The sequence below is a fragment of the Python bivittatus genome, unplaced genomic scaffold, assembly GCF_059951505.1.
Source record: "Python bivittatus isolate LINGU-HERP-01145 unplaced genomic scaffold, Pbiv_v1 ctg000790_np1212, whole genome shotgun sequence".
NCBI lineage: Eukaryota > Metazoa > Chordata > Lepidosauria > Squamata > Pythonidae > Python > Python bivittatus.
Genome location: NW_028277110.1, coordinates 2,615,695 through 2,635,740, shown reverse-complemented (window position 1 = coordinate 2,635,740; position 20,046 = coordinate 2,615,695). Strand labels below are relative to the sequence as shown.

The following is a 20,046-nucleotide window of genomic DNA, read 5'->3' as shown; positions in this document are numbered from 1 at the left end:
GAGATACTCAACACAGAATCGCTCTGGCTGGACCAGAGATAAACGAGATTGAGACAGCGATAAGGATCTACTGATGGTAACAACGCACACACTTAGTTTCTGGATAGGACAGAGGCATTCTTGCATCTGTGGCCTGATGGTCACACCACTCCAATCGTTGAGACGACAGAGCAACTTGATGTCCTGCTCTGCAGAGAAGCACGATACTCCATATTTTAGCAAGCGCGTGCCAACTTTGACACAGTAACGCTCCCTGTCTCCCAAATCAATTCATGCAATCAGAAGGGATGCGTCACAATTTCTAAAATCAAAGCCAGGCTAATCTTCCCTGTATTATTCCAGTCTGTATGGGGGGTGGGGGTGGGGGGTGGATGGATGGAGACAGACAGACATTCAGTCAGTCAGGGTCAGTGACCCATAATAAACTTTGACAATGACTAAAATCAGAGCCAGCAGCAGAGCCGTCTGTCTGTCTGTCTGTCTCCATACACACACACACACAGACGCTGGAACAATACAGAGAAGGTTAGCCTGGCTTTGATTTTAGAAATTAATTAATTAATTGCAAGTTGCAACCAGACCAGGAGATACTGCTATTAGGGTTCCTGCATGGAGGGAGGAGGATTATCATCACCCCAACTGCTCCCTCCCCGCCCCAAAATTTTTTTGAAGGAACCCACCGTAGAAGCCATCAACCTGTCTCCAAGCCACTGTGATCCTGATAACAAACGTGCCACTGCTCCTATAGCTTCAATTACAGAAAAGCAGCAATAGGTGCCTGACGTGCGTTAAACAGAATATAACACATTCACACATCACATTGTGCTTATTCATGACTTCATGATTTTGGACTTAGCACATTGTGCAAACCCAACCGTGATTTCTAAGCCTAGATGTATGGCTCCGCTCAATCTGAGAATGGTAGCTTCTTTAGCAAACCTTGCTTAAGAAACCATGGCTTAGCATCTTGAGTGAAACACACCCAATTACTTTGCAGTCCCACCATTAGTAAGTGACTTAATTGTTTTTCTCCAGCCCTGCAAAGAGAATGCTTGTGGGCTCTGCCAGGTAGGTTTTGCTACAATTCCACCTTAGCTGGATCCAAAGTAATCTGGTAAAAAAATGTAATGCCTCATCTGATGTAAGATACTTAGCTGCTGATTTTTATGAGGACGTGTTGCTAAACCTACCTATGCTTCTGCCAAATGAGGATGAACCATTCAGGAGCTGGAGTCAGCAACACACCCACGTGCATTCTTTTCATTCACCATCATCAACCCAGGATGTCTGCCTAAAAGAAACACCCAACCCAGGGCCTGATCCAGCTCACTGAGGCTCTATTACTCTTCCGGGGCTGTGTCCCACTCATCAAACCCTCACCCAGCCTAGCAAACGTTGATCTGGATGTAGTTGAGGAACACTGAGTATCTTCTAGCAACCTTAAGAGCTAGAGGAAAAATCAAGTTTCTTGCCTTTCGAGGGATCCAACTGACCTTTTCTCCCAGAAGGCTAAACTTAGTTTGAAAATGCTCCTTCTGATGGGCCAAAGAGCAACCTTTTCCTAAATATTTGCACAGAGACTTCTTTTCAAAACTCTGAATGCTTAAAGGTAGAAAGAAAAGCGAAACTTGATCTAGCAGAAACTCTCAAATTATCACCCTATAAAAAGAACCAACATGTTTTCTGCATCCAGCTACATTATCTTCAGCTATTTGGGGGGGGGGGGTGCTGATTTTTTTTTAATTAACTAAATACAAAAACACAAGGAAAAATTATAAAAGGGGGGAAGCTGCCAAAAAAAAAAAAAACACCATGTATATTTACAGAGATCCAGATATCAATAAATTGAAGCCATGATTTATGAATCCTCACCCATTTTTAAACAAGATGTCCCACTTCATTTTCACCAAATTCTCCAGGGACATGATAAGCAGCCCACATACAGGAATACAGAACATGGACCTACATGCCACCAAATCATGTTCATTTGCAAATTTGTCCTGTGGATGTCGGTGCATTCGAAGAAAGGCTTTGTGAGAACATTCTTGTAATTAACAGAAGAGAAGATCTTATAGCTCAGGGTTGAACGGTGGAGCCCTTGGGCTTCTCTGAGCTGGCTGTTTTCTTGCAAACGTTTCATTACCCAGCTAGGTAACATCTTCAGTGCTGAAGATGTTACCTAGCTGAGTGATGAAAGGTCTGCAAGAAAACAACCAAGCTCAGAGAAGCCCAAGGACTCCACATGTTTGTAACTGCTTTATTATTTCACATAAAAGATAAAGCACCCAAAGCCAACTAAAAAAACAACAGCCCAAATTAGGGGGGGGGGGAAGTACCCCCAACTGAGTTCTGTGCATTCCAGAATAAATAGTAAATAATAAAAATAAGCTCCTCTGAAACATATCAGATAGCTCTGAAATATAAGCCACTTGATTATTTTGTTCGTTTTATTATATTTATTATATATTATTTGTTGTTGCCTATTTGTGCTATAAAGAAAGTCCTTACTGGAAAAGGATCTATTTGCATTGACAGCTCTTCAGTGTGAACAACTGTGCACGATCAAAGATCCTCACGTTCTGTGATAACAGGGGCTGCCAATTCAACCATGTATACTTGTCGCCTGTATACAACTTTTTGCTGGATATTCACTTTTACACCGGACTCATAGGAAAGAAAGAAGGCAACATTTGATGGAGACGCACCGCTAGATCACACTCAAGAAAGCATTCGACCAAAATTAAATCTATCACCCCATGGCTTTGCAGGATGCAGGAACCCAGCTCCTTCCAGTAGTGAACTGAGATTGACTCACCAGTCGAGTGTTAACCACGGGAAACAGGAGAGCCAGGAGGGCCCCATTCAGCATGTTCATTTGCAACCTACCAAAAAAAATATATATATACAGTGTCACCTTTGCAGCATAAGGGCATCTGTTTCAGGCCTTCAGAACAGTTGCAGCGGGTTCTAAAAGAAGGTTGAACCAGGGATTGCCATGAGAAGAATGAATCTGAAGGACCATCAACACACCCATCTCCTATCCAAAGGTCAGCTTGGAAGCTGGCACCTTTGGTTGGGCTGGTGATGCTATCTGAACCCCAAATGGAAGGGAGCAGGAAGAACAGAAAGGAAGGAAAACAAAAGTCCATTCCTCATACTACCTCACAGAGTGATGTGCAGGGAAAAATGGGAGGAGGGAATATTGTAGATTAACTTGAACTCCTGGAAGCAGAATAAATATCTAAATAACAATGATATTGGGGAAATAATTTGGGGGATTTCTGGCATACCCGGCAGCGTAAATAGCACATAAGGTTTTTTTAAAAAACCAGAATGAGTGACATAGAGTCCAACTCAACTAATTTTTTTTTCTAGAAGTCACATTTACAATCACTTTTACACAATTATGCAAAGGCAAGTCTGAATTCTCCAGTAAACCCTTTCATTAAATTGTTGCAACTGGCCATTTCCTCTACATTAAGCCTGGGTTCACACATCGTACTAAACTGTAGATTAACTTGAGTTGGCTGGTTTTGGTTTGTAAGATTGTGTGAGCCCAGGCACTGTGGTTGGTCAACACAGAGCAATGTGCGAAACCAGCCAATTGTGGACTTTTCCAAAGCCATGATTACAAAAATGATGGCTTGGCATGTGTGATCCTTGTTCATATGTGACACTAAACCATGAATTATGGCTTAGGAACCACACAATCTGAGTTCGCACCATACAACCCGAAACAAGTAAGACCCACAGTGATATAGCATGGTGTATCCATCTTAATCTCTACTCCCTTGTCTTCTTCCTGTTTGTCCTGTCTGCACTATGCTTCGCCAACACAACAAAGGCATCCATGCATAATGCAATGGGGTTTGTTGCAGAGCCTGAGGCTGTTTGGGGAAGAGAGGGAGGGATGGTCCAAAGCCCCCCAGGGAGATTCTGTGGCTGGGGGGAGACTAAAACCTGGGTCTTCCCACGGATAGTCCAGCACCTTCCCCACCAAGCCACACTGGGTCCCCTTAGAAAGTTGTTGCTCCTAGGGCTGTCCTGTTTAGTCACCGGGGCTCCTTGTTTTACACAGGACTTGCCTAGCCCTCACAGTGAAGCTTGTCAGTGCATGATGCAATGAGGGGGTTTGTCTCTCACCTAGCTTGTCACAAAGCCCGAGGAGGAGGACTGGGACGGAATGCCTGGCCCAAGATCGCCCAGCTGGCTTCTGTGCCTCAGGGCGGACCAGAACCAGGGTCTCTCTGCTCCTTGTGCAGCTTCTTCACTGCTACACCCCACACTGGCTCTGGTAATCTCTACTTACTTCTTTGGGAGGGGGGAGAGATGCCTTTGAGTCAGCCTTGACTCCTGGCGACTGCCTGGACAAGTCCCTGCAGTTTTCTTGTCAAGATTTCGGAAGTGGTCTGCTGAGAGAGAGGGACTGGCCCAAAGTCACTCAGCTGGCTTTGTAACTAAAGTGGGACTCACAGTCTCCCAGTTTCCAGCCTGGTGCCTTCACCACTACGCGAACTGCTCTTTTTTTCACCATCTGCTGTCAGTCAAGTCCAAATCCAAAATTTTACCGGCTCAGTCCGACAGTATGCTTCTTAAACGACTAGGGCAAAAACAGCACATGCACTTCGATTCTGAGTCATCTTAAGAATTTGAGAAGTAAACCTATGTGCAGAGGAATTCAGCTCTGGCCTTGAGAAGGGAGTGGCAAAGGGGAAGTGGATGCTCAGCTGTGAGAAAGCAGAGAGCAGGAAAGAGAGACTCAGAACAGTCCCATCTTGACCTTGTTGTCCTTTAAAAGGAGACAGTGAAGATCTGGAGAGGCTTTCAAGATTCATTAATGACCCCATCACAATAAAGCAGCATTCCTGGAGCCCCAGCCATTTCTTGTTTCTTGATCTGGCCTACCTCCAAGGGCTGACATTAGGGTAATAACCCAACGTCATCCCTTCCTTGCTCTGAAGACCATCTCCTCATACGTTCAAGGCTCAGTTAGCAAGATGGCTTCTTAAAGCACAGCTCTTTCCCAGGAAAGAGCTAAATTATATACAATCAGATCTTCTTGCCATGGCAGATGAGTTTCTTAGATGAATTACTCTGTGTTTTACCCCTCAGGATGCCAACCTAGGGAATTCTTATCGTGTACCTCCATCAGGGGCACCCACATGGAGGGTCCACAACACATGGTGTCACCCCAAGCTTGTGGGGTACCCCTGCCATCCCAAGCACTTCCAAAAGTTGTGACCCAATTGCAATTGTTAATGTAACAGAAGGGGAAATCCCTATTTGCGGGGGAATCAAAAAGATCAATGTGTAGAGCGTGAAGGTAGAAAGGTGGGATAGAAATCAAATAACGAAGAAGAGAACCATCCACAGGGACAAACCACAGGAATCAACGTTGCTGGTCGATGTTCTTAGATGTAAAGTGTGGGCCACCAAGCCACAGATGCAGTCATTGTTCAAACAAACGATTAGTGTTAACTCACTTACCTGAATAGAATCATTGTGAAATGGCAGGGTGGACAAGCCAATAGAAAAATCTGAAATTTAAACAAACAATCAAAAAGAATTAGCATCGTGGTCTTTTTATTTATTTATATACATAAATGCAGAGAGAGAGAGAATGCTTGAAGAAACGATTCACATTTTATTTTTAAAGCGCTCGATTGGAAGTTTAAAGCATGCAATGAGTACTTATCAAATATTCCCTTAGGAGTATAGATACTCTATGTTGACATCCAGGAGGAGCAAACTTCATTTTGACAGGCAGCAAAATGCCTATGCTGTAACCCAACATTGATGGTTCATTCCCATCTACCAATTCTCTCTCTCCTGCAGTTGTGCGAAAAAGCAGAACCAAGATTGAATGACTGCTTAAGTCAACAAGCAAGCAAGCTAACAAAGATGACATCTTTCAAATAGTTCTTCTGTGCCACTTGTCAGAATGATCACCTAGGAGAGACTTAAAAAGCAACACCTTCTTGGTATGAATGTACCTAGGCTATCTTCACCTAGACCTGGGGTCCCCAAACTCTTCAGCTCATCAACCCCTTCATGAAGTTTCAGATGGTTCACCGACTCCTATACTACTTTAACTAATAGTAATATGAATAATAACAACAACAACATCGACCTTGGATAGTCCCATCGACCCTTGGGGGTTGATATTGACCACTTTGGGGAACTCTGCTCTAGATAGTCAGGTACAGTCACAAAGGAATTTGGTGACCCATTTATTTCAACCAAGAATGACCTGGTTTGTTTATTTATGACATTTGTCAGGAGCACTCATCCAAAATGATTTGTTATCATAAACGTAGCACGGCACCTCAACTTCAAACTTGTTCAAGGAAATGCAGAACTGGATCATCTCCATGAAATGCTTGTTCAGACCTCCAGCAAAGAAGAATCCACAGCTCAATGAGGAAACTGATTTTGTGGATCAAAATTGCGCATATTATTCAGAAATGTCTTCTAATATCAGCTTCTGACAGCTACTCTTCCACAATAGAAGCCCAACTGATCTAAAATTATCTTCACTGGACTCTTTTTGTCAAACTCCTACTTTCTTCACCCTCTATGAGTTCATTCTAAATCAGTTATAACTTCCATAATGTACGGGCCAGAAATTAATGTAGTCTGCCCAGCTGCCAGAAATCACTGCCTAAAGAGACTCTATTTCTAAAGTCATATTTCTTTTAATTATTCCCAAACTCTACCCCCGAAGACGACAAAATTATGGGATCCAAACATAGTAAGCTACAAGGCAGTTTGTCATATTTTGCCTTAGTATGTTGTCTAAACCCAATATTTGAAGCTTCTTTAATAAACCATGAATTATTGAATAGAGGCTGGGTTGATGCATTATGCTGAGCCATAGCTTTTAATCTACTGCTCCTGCCCCTCCCTTGCCTCCACGGTGACCAATATATGCCTTTCTGCTTCTCCAGAAAACCACCACCTTCTGAGCCTTCAGCCCTGCACCACGGCCTCCCTCCAAGCAACATTACGCCTTTGGGTACATCAGGAAGAGCACTGCTGACCTAAACAGAACCTATGGGTAAATATTCCTGGCTGACAGTGAGCTGGAACCCTGGGGGCTAAGACCAACTTACTGCCACTTTGGCAATTCAGCCCCCTTTACAGACCAGAGCAAGTCCAAAGGGCACTCTCGCTTCTGCTGCCAATGAAACCAAGCAGGGTGTCATAGTGCCCACCTTTTGGAAAACATAACAGCATGTTGCTTTTCTAGCTGAATCAACATTGCAGTCAAAGTAGTTTTGCCCTGTTTGTTCATTGTCAGAGAGGCTCAACTGTCTCTGCCAAGGTTGGTAAGAGAGACAGAAGGAATTATGGTAGAAAACACCACCCAACAATTCAATGAAACCAAACATGGCACATGAACTGTGTACTTTTAGGGCTGAGGCACCCAACTGAGGACAAGTCTTAAAAAAGACTGGATGTGGTCCTAACTTGAACAATTTGAGTAACACAAAAAGGATAATACTTTATTAAGAAGACAAAAGGTGCTGATTGAAAGAAATATTTGCCCAAGCCAACTGTGCTTGAAGGCATTTCATAACCCTTCTGGCAGTTTTATATCACAACACAGAACGGCTAGTGCGCTTGAGAAAGTAACAAGATCCCCAGGACTTGGCTGACTTGTGCAAAAAGGAGACAAAAAAGAGAATTCTGCTCATGTTGGTCACAACTTGCCTATGATCTTAGAAGCAGTTGTAAAAACGTAGTGGAGGGGCCGGGCTAGGAGAGGGGAGACTCAGATTCTGTCCTCCCTCAGCCCCAGAAGCGCCCGGGGGGACTTTGGGCCAGTCCAAAGAGATGAAGGTATCTCTCCTGCCAGGTAAGCCCAAAATGCAAGATTGTGGTTGTGGAGGAAAATAGAGCCTTCAGCTCCTTAATGAAAGTCAGGATAACAAATAAACAAACAAACCATAATTGCTTGGGCTGTCACCACTTGCTAAATCCTAATCCATGGTTAACAACCACAAGGGATGGAAGGACACAGTTCACTTAACCCAAACCAGATGAACCACCTCTAGCTAAGGGCAAAGTCTGGATGAGCCTCGCTATAAAAATGCACCCTGCCCAATTGTTCAGAAGTCAGCTCCACTGAGTTCAATGGGAGAGATTCCCTGCTAACCTGTGTAAGATCTGCAGTTGAAGGTGACGGGGTTTTGCCATCTCCCCTATCTTTGGAGGCTTGGTTGGGTTAGGGTTAGGGTTAGGCTAAGCCCTTTCTATTTAACATATGGGTGTGGTAGCCCCCACACACCCAATCAGCTTTGCTTGGAAATGGCCAACCGTTGAAGAGCACACCCGCAACTTGCCAGCGGCAGGTGGGCCATGGATCTCAGAAGGCTGGCTGGCTGGCTGGCTGGCTGGCTGGCTGGCTGGCTGGCTGGCTGAACCCCAGCACAAGGAGGAACAGACAACGAAGCACTGCCCTTTTCTTTTGTGTGAATGTGGTTTCACAGCCGTCGCTAGGTTTCAGCTCCAGGCCCACGGAAAGACTTCTCTGGGGAGCTGCGAAATTCCCCGCGAGAAGTTTCAAACACACTCCCTGCTCCTTTCAAGCCCAAGTTCTCCAAAGCTGGGAGGGTGATTTGAGGTTTTGCAATAAAGAAACTGCAGAATCAGGCAGCCAGCCAAGCAGCTGCTGCCGCCGAAGCATGAAATGTGGAGAAGGGACAAAGGTCAAAAGGAGTGACCAGGGCATTCCCGGGACACCGAGCTGCGTGATTTCTGCCCTGCTGCTGCAAGAGAAAGCCAGGGAGGGAGGAAGACCCAAAGCTCACCCTGTTGCTCTAGGAAAGAAGCCAGGGGTCTCTTTGCAATTTTGAGAACGGGTGGTGGTCACACTCGCAAACAGATGGGCTTCCACATGCTGGTCGCCAAACATCTGTTTTCAGAAGGAGAACCGTCTCATTCGGACGCTATAGTCCTCCCTAGGGCTCTGGGGCCCCAAGGCCCTGATGCAAATTCATACAGAAGCTAGAAATGGGTGTGTTGCTTTGCAGTGAGCCAGCTTCCTTAATTCCTTTTTTATTATTCTTACGAAGAGAATCTGATTTAGAACAGGTGCTGCCTCCATACCAAAGAGCAATGACGGGCAAGGTACAAAATCCTTCATTCTCCTCCCATTAAAATAGCAAGCCTTCTGTGGCTGCTAACTCTGAAATTAATGAAGGGCTCCGCTTGATTTGTGGCTTTTCACAGCCAAGGTTGTTTTCCATTGTTGAGTAAAAAAATCCAACATCTGAGATGCGCACTTCTGCAAGCAGTTAATCCTTGCTCGCACGTTCTTCAGCTTGAACACCCATGTGGGACATGCTTCTATATATAAAAGAGTAAATCACCTCCAGAAGTTCTCACACACAAGCTGTCGCTTAAGGGTTTTGTCAGAGGAAGAAGGCAGGGTGTCACTTATTTTAGGCTGATATTTGCAAGACATGATGTCCCTGTGAATCATTTTTATTTTGCCCTTTTTGCGAAATAACACACCGGCACAATTGCGTTTCAAAATGGCTGATTGGAAATGACAAGGAGTTATTTTAAGATGCCAAAGGTAGAGCAGGTTCTTGGTAATTATTTGTTAATATTTTGGTGGCAACTACAGTGACTAGGCGCTTTGTGTAAAGCAGAACTTCTCTCAACAAAGGGAAATGACAGCTCTGTCGTTAGAAAATATCCTATACACAATCTTTTTCTAGAAACTCACTTATTTCTAAAATATTAGTCCCCTGTAGCAGATTGTGTATATGGTTAAGCATTGAGAAAAATGGAAAACAACTGGCTGGAATTTGTTGGATCGTAGGGAATAGTTATATTGTAGATTTCAGTTCTGAAAGATTGCACAAGGTGGTTACGTCTTAAAAAAAACAACTCACAAAGAGTAGGCCATGGAAATTATTATTATTATTTAATTAAAAATTAATCTAGGACAGACATAGGCAAGTCATCCCCATGCCTGCCAAAATTGACAAAAATTAAATTAAAACTTTTCAGACATCTTGGGAGCTCGTAACACCTTGCAAGCTGTATTTATGGATTGATTGATCGATCGATTGATTGCATTCATATCATGTGACTCCAGACAGTTGAAAATGATCTAATTAGATTTCCATGTTCTAATGCAAAACTTCATCTGTTTGCTCAAGAAATTAAAATGTGAGGAATCTTGGCAGTTTCATGTGCAAACCTGCATGAAATCAAATGACATGACACTTTAGCCATTTCTTCTTATTATTATTTTGGGGCAGGGGTCCCTAGACCATCTCCCTGAGTCTGGGATGACTAAAAAAAAAACAAACCCCACAGGTGCAAAATTCTAGCTATAATTTTCCTCTTAATTTGAAGTTTCCAAACAGTCTTGAAATTTATCGTCTTCTTGTTCTCTTTCTTAAGCTAAACCTCCACGACTTCTGCAGATTTTCCTTGGCCTCTCTCTGGTCCGTGGTTTACTCCAGAACCAGAACCAAACCCAGTCCTTCCAAGATCTGGTCTTCTGAACATTAGCACAACCAAGGTCTCCAGTTGCTCCAATATTATATTCCAACTATATTGTGAAGAAATACCTCCCTTGAGTTGAACTTAACATCTGCTGACTCCATAGACACGCCCGTTTAGTTCTTAGCAATAATATGGAAAAGCTTCACCACGGCCATTTTCTAGATTTTTTTTTCAACTTCTGTCTAGTCTATTGCCCTGGGATCTTCTGGTGGTTCCCGCCCAAGTATGAATGAAGTCCAAGCCTACTTAGCTTTCTGTGGTCAGCCAAGGTTGGCTACGTGCAGCCAAGGGATATGGTTTAACATCATCCAGAGAAAGGTTCATACCCGAATTGTGAGTTTTGCACATTAAAGAGCCAGCTTGGTGTAGTGGTGGAGGTGCTGGACTAGAAATTGGAAGTCCATGAGTTTTAGCCCTGCCTTAAGCATGAAAGCTGGCTGGGTGACCTTGGGCCAGTCACTTTCTCTCAGCCCAACCCACCTCACAGGGTTGTTGTTTGGGGGAAACAGGAAGTGGGAGCATTACATATACTGCCTTGAGTTACATCTAATAAAAAATGAAAAAATAAAATTAGGGTGACTGCTTAGCTCAGCATCTGTATTATATTCCTTCCCAAATTTCAGGAGCTACTTTCAAATTCCAGGAGGGGCCCTTCTCAATCTTGCAGGGCCCGTCTCCCCCCCCCCCATATGCTTTCATTGGCCTCTCACTTTACAACAGGGGACAAAAGCCTGCATGATCACCCCAATTTCACTACACTTCACTCATAATATTTTCTCCTTCAGGAGACCCCTTTTCATGTTCTGGTTTCAACTAAGCAACGATAAACTCCGGTGTCATTCTCCCTGGAAGCGGAAACGGTGCCTTAGAAAACACTAGCAAAACACGTCTGTGCAAAAGCACATCCACAGCTTTAAAATGGCACTTGATAGCTCTTAAGAGCATACAGACTCCCTCTTTGTCTTTTGTTTTCCCTGGCCCATTTTTTAAAGAGTGCATTTACAAAAGCCAGCAGTCTCCTTTTTCTTTCCACTATTTTCAGAAGAAGAGGAAGAGGAACAACTTGAATTGGGCTCCGGTCAGATTAGATCGATGTTACTACTTCCCACATAGAATATAGCCTTGCAGACTGAAAAGCCACTTCAGAAAAGCCGAGATGCAGGTGACAGGTTTGAAAAGTGGGGTGATTTTAAAGTTTATGCAATCAGACAAAGACGACTTACACAGGAATGATAAGATCATTTGTAAGAACAGCTAGGAAACTGCTTCTACTAAGAGCAGTTTATGCGGAAAGAAACTCAAGAGGAGAGTGTGGAAAATTGACTTTTTTTATCCCAAAATACAAAGAAATCGTTTTCTTTTCCACGAGCTTCAGTTCTGAGAATCATGAAGCTTCTACAAAGGATAACATTTTATCCATTTCTAGGGCAGCAGTAGAGAATGTGGAAGGATGGGGAAGTTAATAAATTACACTAAATCAGCAACCTGTTCAAACAGAAGACCCTCTTGCACAATTCTGCACAATGTCACAACCTTCCAATAATCATGCTTTTAAAGAAGGAAAAATGTAAGAATGACGAGAAAGCCTTCTGAGATTTCATGTGAAAACACAGAGTTTATGAGATTTGATTATCTCACAGGGATCAGAACATTTTAGAAAAATCCTGAGAAGGGGGTTCAGCCAGATGACCTCTGAGATCCCTTTCCACTCTATGGCACAACATTTGAGGATTATCAGACAGCACTGAGTAGTCTCCAGACTAAGCCAAACCACAGCTTAGTGAAATGTATGAACTCAGCCAACAAATTCTAGCTGACATCAAGGAGCGCTATTAAAGAAAAGTGCATACTGCCACTTTAAACTCCCATAAAGACCTTTAACCAAGATTCATGGTTTGTCCAAAGCTTTAGGTGTCATCCAGATGCAGACAGATTGCCCTTTCAAAGTAGCACCAACTAGAATCTGAAGTTGATTCAAGGGATGTTGTTGAGGAGAAAACAGAAAGAGGAAGTATTATGTAGGTCGCCTTGAGTTGCACAAAATAATGAGGGAATATCCATCTAGTAAATGAATAATGAATAATGAATAATGAATAATAAGCCTTGTTTATGCAAGGCTCAACCCTACAATATTCAAAGCCTTCAAAATGATGGGGCCCGTCAGCACTCTCCCAACATTGGGAGGGCTAGCCTAGCTATATGGTAAAAAGTTTACTGTGGCCAGCCGTAAACATATTTTCCAGACCAAAAACTGGCCAGGTTATTCTGGCCATATCCTCTCCCTCCTGAGAATGCTACCCCCCAAGTTATCTCTTTTTTGGGGGGGGGCACGTGATACACGCCCAAAGAAAGCGCGGGGCTGCAATTAGCCACTGTTTTTATTCTCTCCAACCCAACAAAATGTTGGGAGGGGGAAGTTACGGAAGGGTTTCGGGACCCTGTCTGCCCATCAGCAGGCTCTCTCTCCAAAAACAGAACAGAATTGGACCAGATTTGATACCAACAAAGAAAGCCTGCTTTCGAAAACGGGCCAGCCCCAGCCAGAGGCTGCAAAGAAAAACACGCCCACCATCACTGCAGCCCTGGGCAGAGGCTCAGAAGGTCGCCGGTCCTTCTGCTCCGAGCCTTTCTCCTTCCCCGCCACGTGACCCTGACAGTCAATCCGGCCCAGCTGCGCTTCCCATGTGCCTAAACACCCAAGCACACCCGGGGGGAGAGCAGAGATGCACACCCACTCGTGCAACCCATGAATGCCCAGAAGAATAAGCAGATGCCTCCCATAAGCCACTGCCGAGAACGAATTTGGAAAGAATTCTCTTGTTCGTTTCGGAAGGATGCCAAAACATTTTTGGGAACCCAGGGGACGCCGTTAGACGAAGCAGCAGAAAGCCAGTTTCTCCCTGAATTTTAACAGAAGGAATGCCCAAATAGCTATATCAAATCAGATAAAGCCAAGGCACCCGTAAGCTTATCTGTCACTCGGACAGCATCTGGCCGACCCCTCTGCTTGTCCATTTCAGACCCCTGCCTTAATCTGGATGCTTTAGATAACTTTTAAGTGAAACTGAAACTGTTTCTGGTTAGGATTAAGGCTGGCTTTAATTTTCCTTAGGTTTTTGTCTTATCCATTCACAGGTTTTTTGTTGCTGCTGCTACAATGTATTTTTTTTTTTTTCCTGGCTTTAGGAAATGAATTTGCTGCTGGTTTGTTTCAAAGAAGCCTTGAGTCATTGTTTACCAGATAAAACAGGGTAAACATTAAGAAATACAAAAGCGTGAGCATGTTATTCTACGTTGCGCAGAAAGGCAAATACGAACACTTAGAAGATGGTTTCTAAAGTTTACATCAGTACGTACTGCAAACTGGTTAGAGAACGAAGGAGGAGGAAGTCAGAAATTAAATATTTACCCAAGTTATTTTTAAGGGTGTTTTCTTTTTTCCTTTTTGTCCTCTTTTTTTTAACATGTATAAATAACAATCTAGTGGAGATTGTGCTATGAAGCTCAGAAAGTATATTTCTTTTTTAATATCATAAAAACCACTCAGTGTAACCTGCTTGGTATCTCTTACTAATGTTATAAGGAGCATCAGTTGTATAACTTCAGGAATTATCTGTCCACCTACAGATATTAACTTTTTTGAAAATATATCTTTAATTAATGAAATTAAAAAGAGAGAGAATGTTATTCTTTCAGTGAAATTGCTGGAAATGATCATGCTTGGAAAGGTCTATGGAAGGTCCGGTGAACTGTTTGTGCTAGAATAAGGCTCAGTGGGGTAAAGACAACTTTATCTTCATGGCACTTGAGATTTTGTTTTAAGAAAATACCTGAAATACTAGGATTACATTAGGGTGAGCAAACCATGGATTATGATAACTAAAAGCCATCATTCCCTTACTTTTGTAGGTGGGCCTCCTGGCAGCTGGAGTTCACCAACATCTGGAGGCCCCATCACTGAGCTTCATTAATGGGCTGCCAGATTTGCTTGTAGCATCATCTTCACCATTGGGAGAACCATCTTTTACTCTCCTGACCTGTTGGATTTCAACTCCCATCAGCCTCAAACAACAGGATCAATGGCAAGGGATTGTGGGATCAGTAGTCTCAAAACTCAATGCCTTAGCCTTGTTGCTCAGTCTTGGCAACTGCCAGATGTGTGGCCTTCGACTCCCAGAATTCCCTGACATGGCCATTTATGGGAGTTGATATCTACACATCTGGAAGTCACCAAAGTTGGGAAACTGTTTTCCCCCAGAAATGCTCCCTTGGCAGAAATGGGGGGAAAAAACCTTTGTATGAACTTTTTTTTCAAGAATATCCACTTTTAGTTCAGATTATCATCATTTCTGTACCTTATTAGGCCACCTCTCTTTATCTTCAAGGTTGCTCGGACCAATGCACACCAAAAAAAGTCTTCAAAATAATGGATAAAACAATCTAAACAACCTGCACAGCTCAATTGTTCAAACTGACCAACTGATCAAATTATTTGGCATATTCCATCCAAGGACCTGATTTCTGGTTAAAGGAGTAAAAATATCACACCATTTCAAGTGAAAGGTCCTATGGACAGGACCAGGTAGTGATAACTCTATGCACTCTGTCCCAAAATGTAGGGCCCCCTTCCCACCAAATGGCAGCAAGGATGGTTGGAAGTAGCCCTGGGGACCATAAAAACAGGGTATAACTGCCCCTGTCCAACGTGGGGCTTCAAGTGGCCCATCCCTCAAATTTCACTGCAGTTTCAACTCCTTCAGAACCCACAATTTAATCTTCCTCTTTCCACGGCTTCTTTGTCCTTGCATGACTTTCTACACAGGCCGCATCCTAATGATTGACAGTTCCGCTATCACCAAGTTAAGACTAAAACAAACTCCAGACTTGTTTAACTTCATGCCCTTTCCCACAGATCTCCCTTTGGCCTCAGTTCTGTTTGGTTTTATGCACCTGGCCACAGTGACTGTTTCTGCGCAACCTGAAAGCCGGCATGCTACCCTGGAGATTCCGGTTGGACCAATGAAAACCATTTTACTAATAGTACGGACTCTGGATGGCACACATCCCCCACTGGAAAACAGAAAGTTGGCTGAAATACCTGCTGGTAAAAATTTAAAAGCCCAAGTGCCTCCTTGCCCAAAGAAATGATGTTGCTAGAAAAATAGCTGGGAAACAACCAACCCTAGCTTCCTTTCCCAGAGCGATGGAGACTTCTCAAGGGTCCACCTCTCCTGAAACTTGACTTAGCGTCTCTCAGTGTCTCCAAAAGGCTATTACAACGACCACCAAACTCTCATTTTAACTGAGACAGAAAGGGGAAATAATTAAACACCGGGGGAGTAGTCATATTAACTGGATTTAATTTAACTTGAAGCTTAAATGGAAATTAAAATCACAGCTGCTGTTTCGCTCTGCCTCCCTCCCCACATTGTCCTGGTTCTGCCCCCTTTTGCAGAGCATCTCCCCCCCCATTCTCAAACATCACTCCAACAAGACAACGTGCAATGCACTGCTCCCAAAACAGCTGTAAATCCCTGCTGCGGATAAACATAAACCATTTAACAAGAGGCCATGTGCTCACTGTATCCTTGACTAAGAAGCTAAGGATATTTTCACTGGCTTCAGGGGATCCAGAGAGTTTGGCCAAAAAAGTCAAGGTGTCCATTGTTGCACATAAGGAATGGGCAGAGCGTCAACTGAATCATCGTGAGTGCCATTTTGACTTTTTTGACCATACCCTCTGGACCCCCCTCACTGGCTTTAAAGATCTGAACATGCTGTTTTCTTCATCTAAGAAAGTTATATAAACCAATGGAATTTGTGGCTGGCCTATTGCTACTCCATGCATTGTACGAGTGCCTTGGGGCAAATATTGGCAATCTATATTTATGTACAGCAATTTCTGCAATTTCTGACGATGAGGAGCGGTCTGGCATAACGGCTTAGCACGAGCAGAAAGGCACCTGGTAACATTCAACTCACATTCCTAGGTTACTCATTTAACTGGGGGAGAAACCAGCCCACACATTTCATCTATTGGCCCTGAAGGAGCTTCCCCAGGAAGACCCTCTTGGCACCAGCCTCGTTGTCTTTCAGGAGACCAGAAAAGAAATTTGGATTCTCTCACGTATTTGAATGCTAGGTCTGGTCTTGTTTCTCTCCCCACCTTGTAACCCAGCCTAGCCTCTTGGCTAAAGAGAGAGAGAGAGAGAGAGGCCAATTTAAAAATAAACATTGGCCCAGCTAAAAAGCAGGGAGTGCGAAGGAATTCTTGGCTAAAATAAAAAACGGGCTCCCGTTTGGATACAAATGGCCATTACGGTTCCTTGTCCGTATATCTACCAGCCTAGGCTCACCTGATTTATTGTTTGAACTACAACTACTGTATTTGCATGGGCAGCTACAGAAACTGCATAAATGAATAAATAAAATTATGTATTTATTTATGCAATTCCTCTAGTCGCCCGTCTCAGTCCAAGTGACTCTGGGTGGCGTCTAGGTGGCGGTGGCTGATGGCAGTTGTAGTCCGGACAATCGGGAGGAACAGGCTTTGCTGCACAGCCCCTTACCTGCATCATGGTGGCCAGATGGCAAGGGTTGAGCAAGTAGATGACCGTTCTGGAAGCAAATTTGAATCCCACTTCAAGCCCAAAGGTCAGGCAGAGGGTCACCAGCAAGATGTTTTTCCCCCAGCTTTCCTCCTTGACCCGGGACTGGGCCAAGAGTTCAGCAGCCTCCTTGGCCGTGCTCCGGCCGATCTTCCGCAGGGAGACCACCGTCTCCAGGAGGCCCACGGCCATGAAGACCACGCTCTCCAGCAGGCGCTGCCGCCAAGGGAGGAAGGCGGCGCATTCGGGGCCACCGTTGCCTGCAAAGCTGGGGTCCACCCCGCCGTACATCCAGTCCATCAGGTTGGAGAAGCTGTAGCGACTCATGGTCCCGGGGGTCTCCCCGCCTTGGCTGGCCGGGAGCTGGGGGCTGTCAGAGAAGATCAAGGCGAGGACACTGTCCAGGGGGCGAACCATGAAATGCCAGGAGACCTTTCCCCACAGGCTGCCTGCCCCCTTTCCTCTTGCAGGCCAGGACGGAGGGCCAACGTTGCTTCAGAAGCCCCCGGGAGGGGGGGAGAACCTGGGAAGAAAAGGGGAGAAACCGAATTTAGCCAATGACCTTTCCTGATCGTCTTTCCCCAGCCTGGCACCACCGACCCCCAGACCGGTTTTGAGGGCAGCCCAGTTTGGCACCGCCTGGACTACACCTCCCATCCCCCCAAACAGCTGGGCCAGGCGAGCACTCCAAGCACCCCTCCCCCCACAAAGGTGGGCCCAAAGCCCCCCTCCAGCTCTGGCCGGGCCGGAAAGCGGCTGTGCAAACTCTTTCGCAGCTGCTGGCCAAGGAACCTGGGGGGGGGGCGCCGTTCACAACGCCCCTGCGAGGGAGGGCACTTCGGGAGCAGCGGGGAAGGGAGAGGCGGGAGAAAGAGGGAACAGAGGAAAGAGCGGGGCGAGACCCTCCGCCTGTTTCCCGCCAGCGCTGCGGGGCCCGCAGGAAGACCCTCCCCCGCCTTTCCTGGAAGCTGCCCCCAAAGGCTGGAGGGGGAGCGGAGGGGAGGGGAGGGGAGGCGACCCTCCGCTGCCCGCTGCCTTCCCCGCGCGCCTCCTCCGGCCTCGCAGCACCTCGAGCCCGGCGGAGAAGCGGCGGACCGCCCGAGGGACCCGCCGGCGCGCTCTGCCTTCCCAGCCCGGCGCGGCCGCTGCCGGGGCTCGCCCGCCGCCCGCTTGAGCCGCGGACGCAACAATGTCGCCTCTCCGCGCCGCGCCGCCGCCGCGCTGTGCCCCTGCCCTGCCCTGCCCTGCCTCGCCTCTGCTCTGCCCTGCTCTGCCCGCGCCGCCGCCGCCGCCGCCGCCAGCCCAGCAGCATCCCCCGCCGACGCGCTGGCTCGGCCGACCACTGGCCGGGGCGCCGGGGATTGGCTGCGGGGGCGGCCCGCTCCGCCTCTCGGAAGGCGGCTCCTGCGGGCCAGGGAGGGCTGGAGGCCGCCGCACTTGCGCGGCGGCGCCGGAGGGAGCGGCTCTGCCCTCGCCCCCGCGCCTAGCAAGCTAGCAGCTCGGGGGAAGGGGCCGGGCGCGCCCGGGGTGGGGGCGCTTCGCCCCGCGCAGCTTGGCCCGGCCCCCGCTGGCAGGGAGCCGTCTTCGCTGCGGAGTGGGCGCAGCGCCTTCGGGGACGGGAGGAAGGAAGCAAGCCAGCAAGCCGGGCCTTCCCTGCACGTGGAAATGCAGCAGGTGGAGAAGGTAGTCTCTCCCCGGCTCCTTTGCGCCCGCTGGCAATCAAAGGCCGAAGATCGGGAGTCCTGCCGCGGCGCCCAGCCGCCCGGGAGAATCAAATGTCGGGTGGAAGTGCCTTTAATTTCCTCCTGCTGGGATGCAGTTTTCTGCCTGTAAGGATTTCTTAAAAGAGGGTGCCAACTAACTTCGGCAGGAGCGAAAAGCGGTTGAGCGTGTTCGTGAAGCCTTCCTGTGGTTCGCTAAGCCCTGTTTTCCCTCCCTGGGGGCTATTAAATAAGGCACAATTTGGCTGCGGCTGCCAGGAGTTGTAGCTGAGCATCATCTGAAAGGCTACAGGCCCTTCATCCCAGTCAGAGGACCATAAGGGCAGACCTTGACACCTGCGTAACTTGGAGGTTGCTCCCCAGGAGAACCCCCTTCCGGCCAGGACGCGAAGGAAGACGCTGGTCAGGACTGGTCCAGCTTGAGAAGATGGGACGATGGATTTGCTCACCTAAGCTTCATTGATCCAAATTTCATTCCTCGCCAGAATTAGGTTCAGGGTCCAAAATTACATCCAAAGAGAGGGAAGGAGGGAGGAAGAGCGTCAGTTGGGTGTGGTGGTGAAGGCACCAGGCTAGAAAGTGGGAGGCTGTGAGTTCTAGTCCCGCCTTAGGCACGAAGCCAGCGGGTGACTCTGGGCCAGTCACTCTCCCTCAGCCCTAGAAAGGAGGCAGTGGCAAACCACTTCTGAAAAACCTTGCCAAGAAAACCGCAGGGACTTGTCCAGGCCATCTCCAGGAGTCAACACTGACTTGAAAGAGATAGGTAGGTAGGTAGGTAGGTAGGTAGGTAGGTAGGTAGGTAGGTAGGTAGGTAGATAGATAGATAGATAGATAGATAGATAGATAGATAGATAGATAGATAGATAGATAGATAGATAGATGATGGATGGATGATAGATAGATAGATAAGATTTTCACATGCCCACAGGAACTGGCTGATAGATAATTCATCCTACAAAGTAATGCAATGATTACTGACTAATTGAACCGCCCTCTGACTTTTGTTGCGAAGCCAATACCGAACTGCAGTGCTTTGCTCTGTGCCAAGTAACAGGAAACCCTCCAAGGAACACCTGCAAACACCTTTATGTCAACGCAGGGGAGCCCTGCAGAAACACGCAGCTGGATCACAGCTTTCCTTTTTATCTGGCGTTCGCTTCATCCTGTTGCCTTCCAAAGCTGGAGCAATT

The 20,046-nt window shown here is 46.3% G+C and overlaps 1 protein-coding gene across 2 annotated transcripts in view; it reads right to left on the bottom strand.

Moving 5' to 3' along the window:
- TMEM164 (transmembrane protein 164) overlaps positions 1–18,493 on the bottom strand; it is a 42,127-nt gene extending 23,634 nt beyond the window's left edge. The window contains exons 1-4 of one of the 2 annotated variants that reach the window (XM_088129233.1): positions 18,389–18,493; positions 17,097–17,658; positions 5,488–5,537; positions 2,816–2,882 (exon numbers count right to left, since the gene is read on the bottom strand). In XM_088129233.1, coding sequence (XP_087985359.1) covers positions 2,816–2,882; positions 5,488–5,537; positions 17,097–17,552 — 573 coding nt within the window. In that variant the 5' untranslated portion in view covers positions 17,553–17,658; positions 18,389–18,493. The other variant, XM_088129234.1, reaches the window with a different exon arrangement.
- Between the last annotated feature and the right edge of the window lie 1,553 nt (positions 18,494–20,046).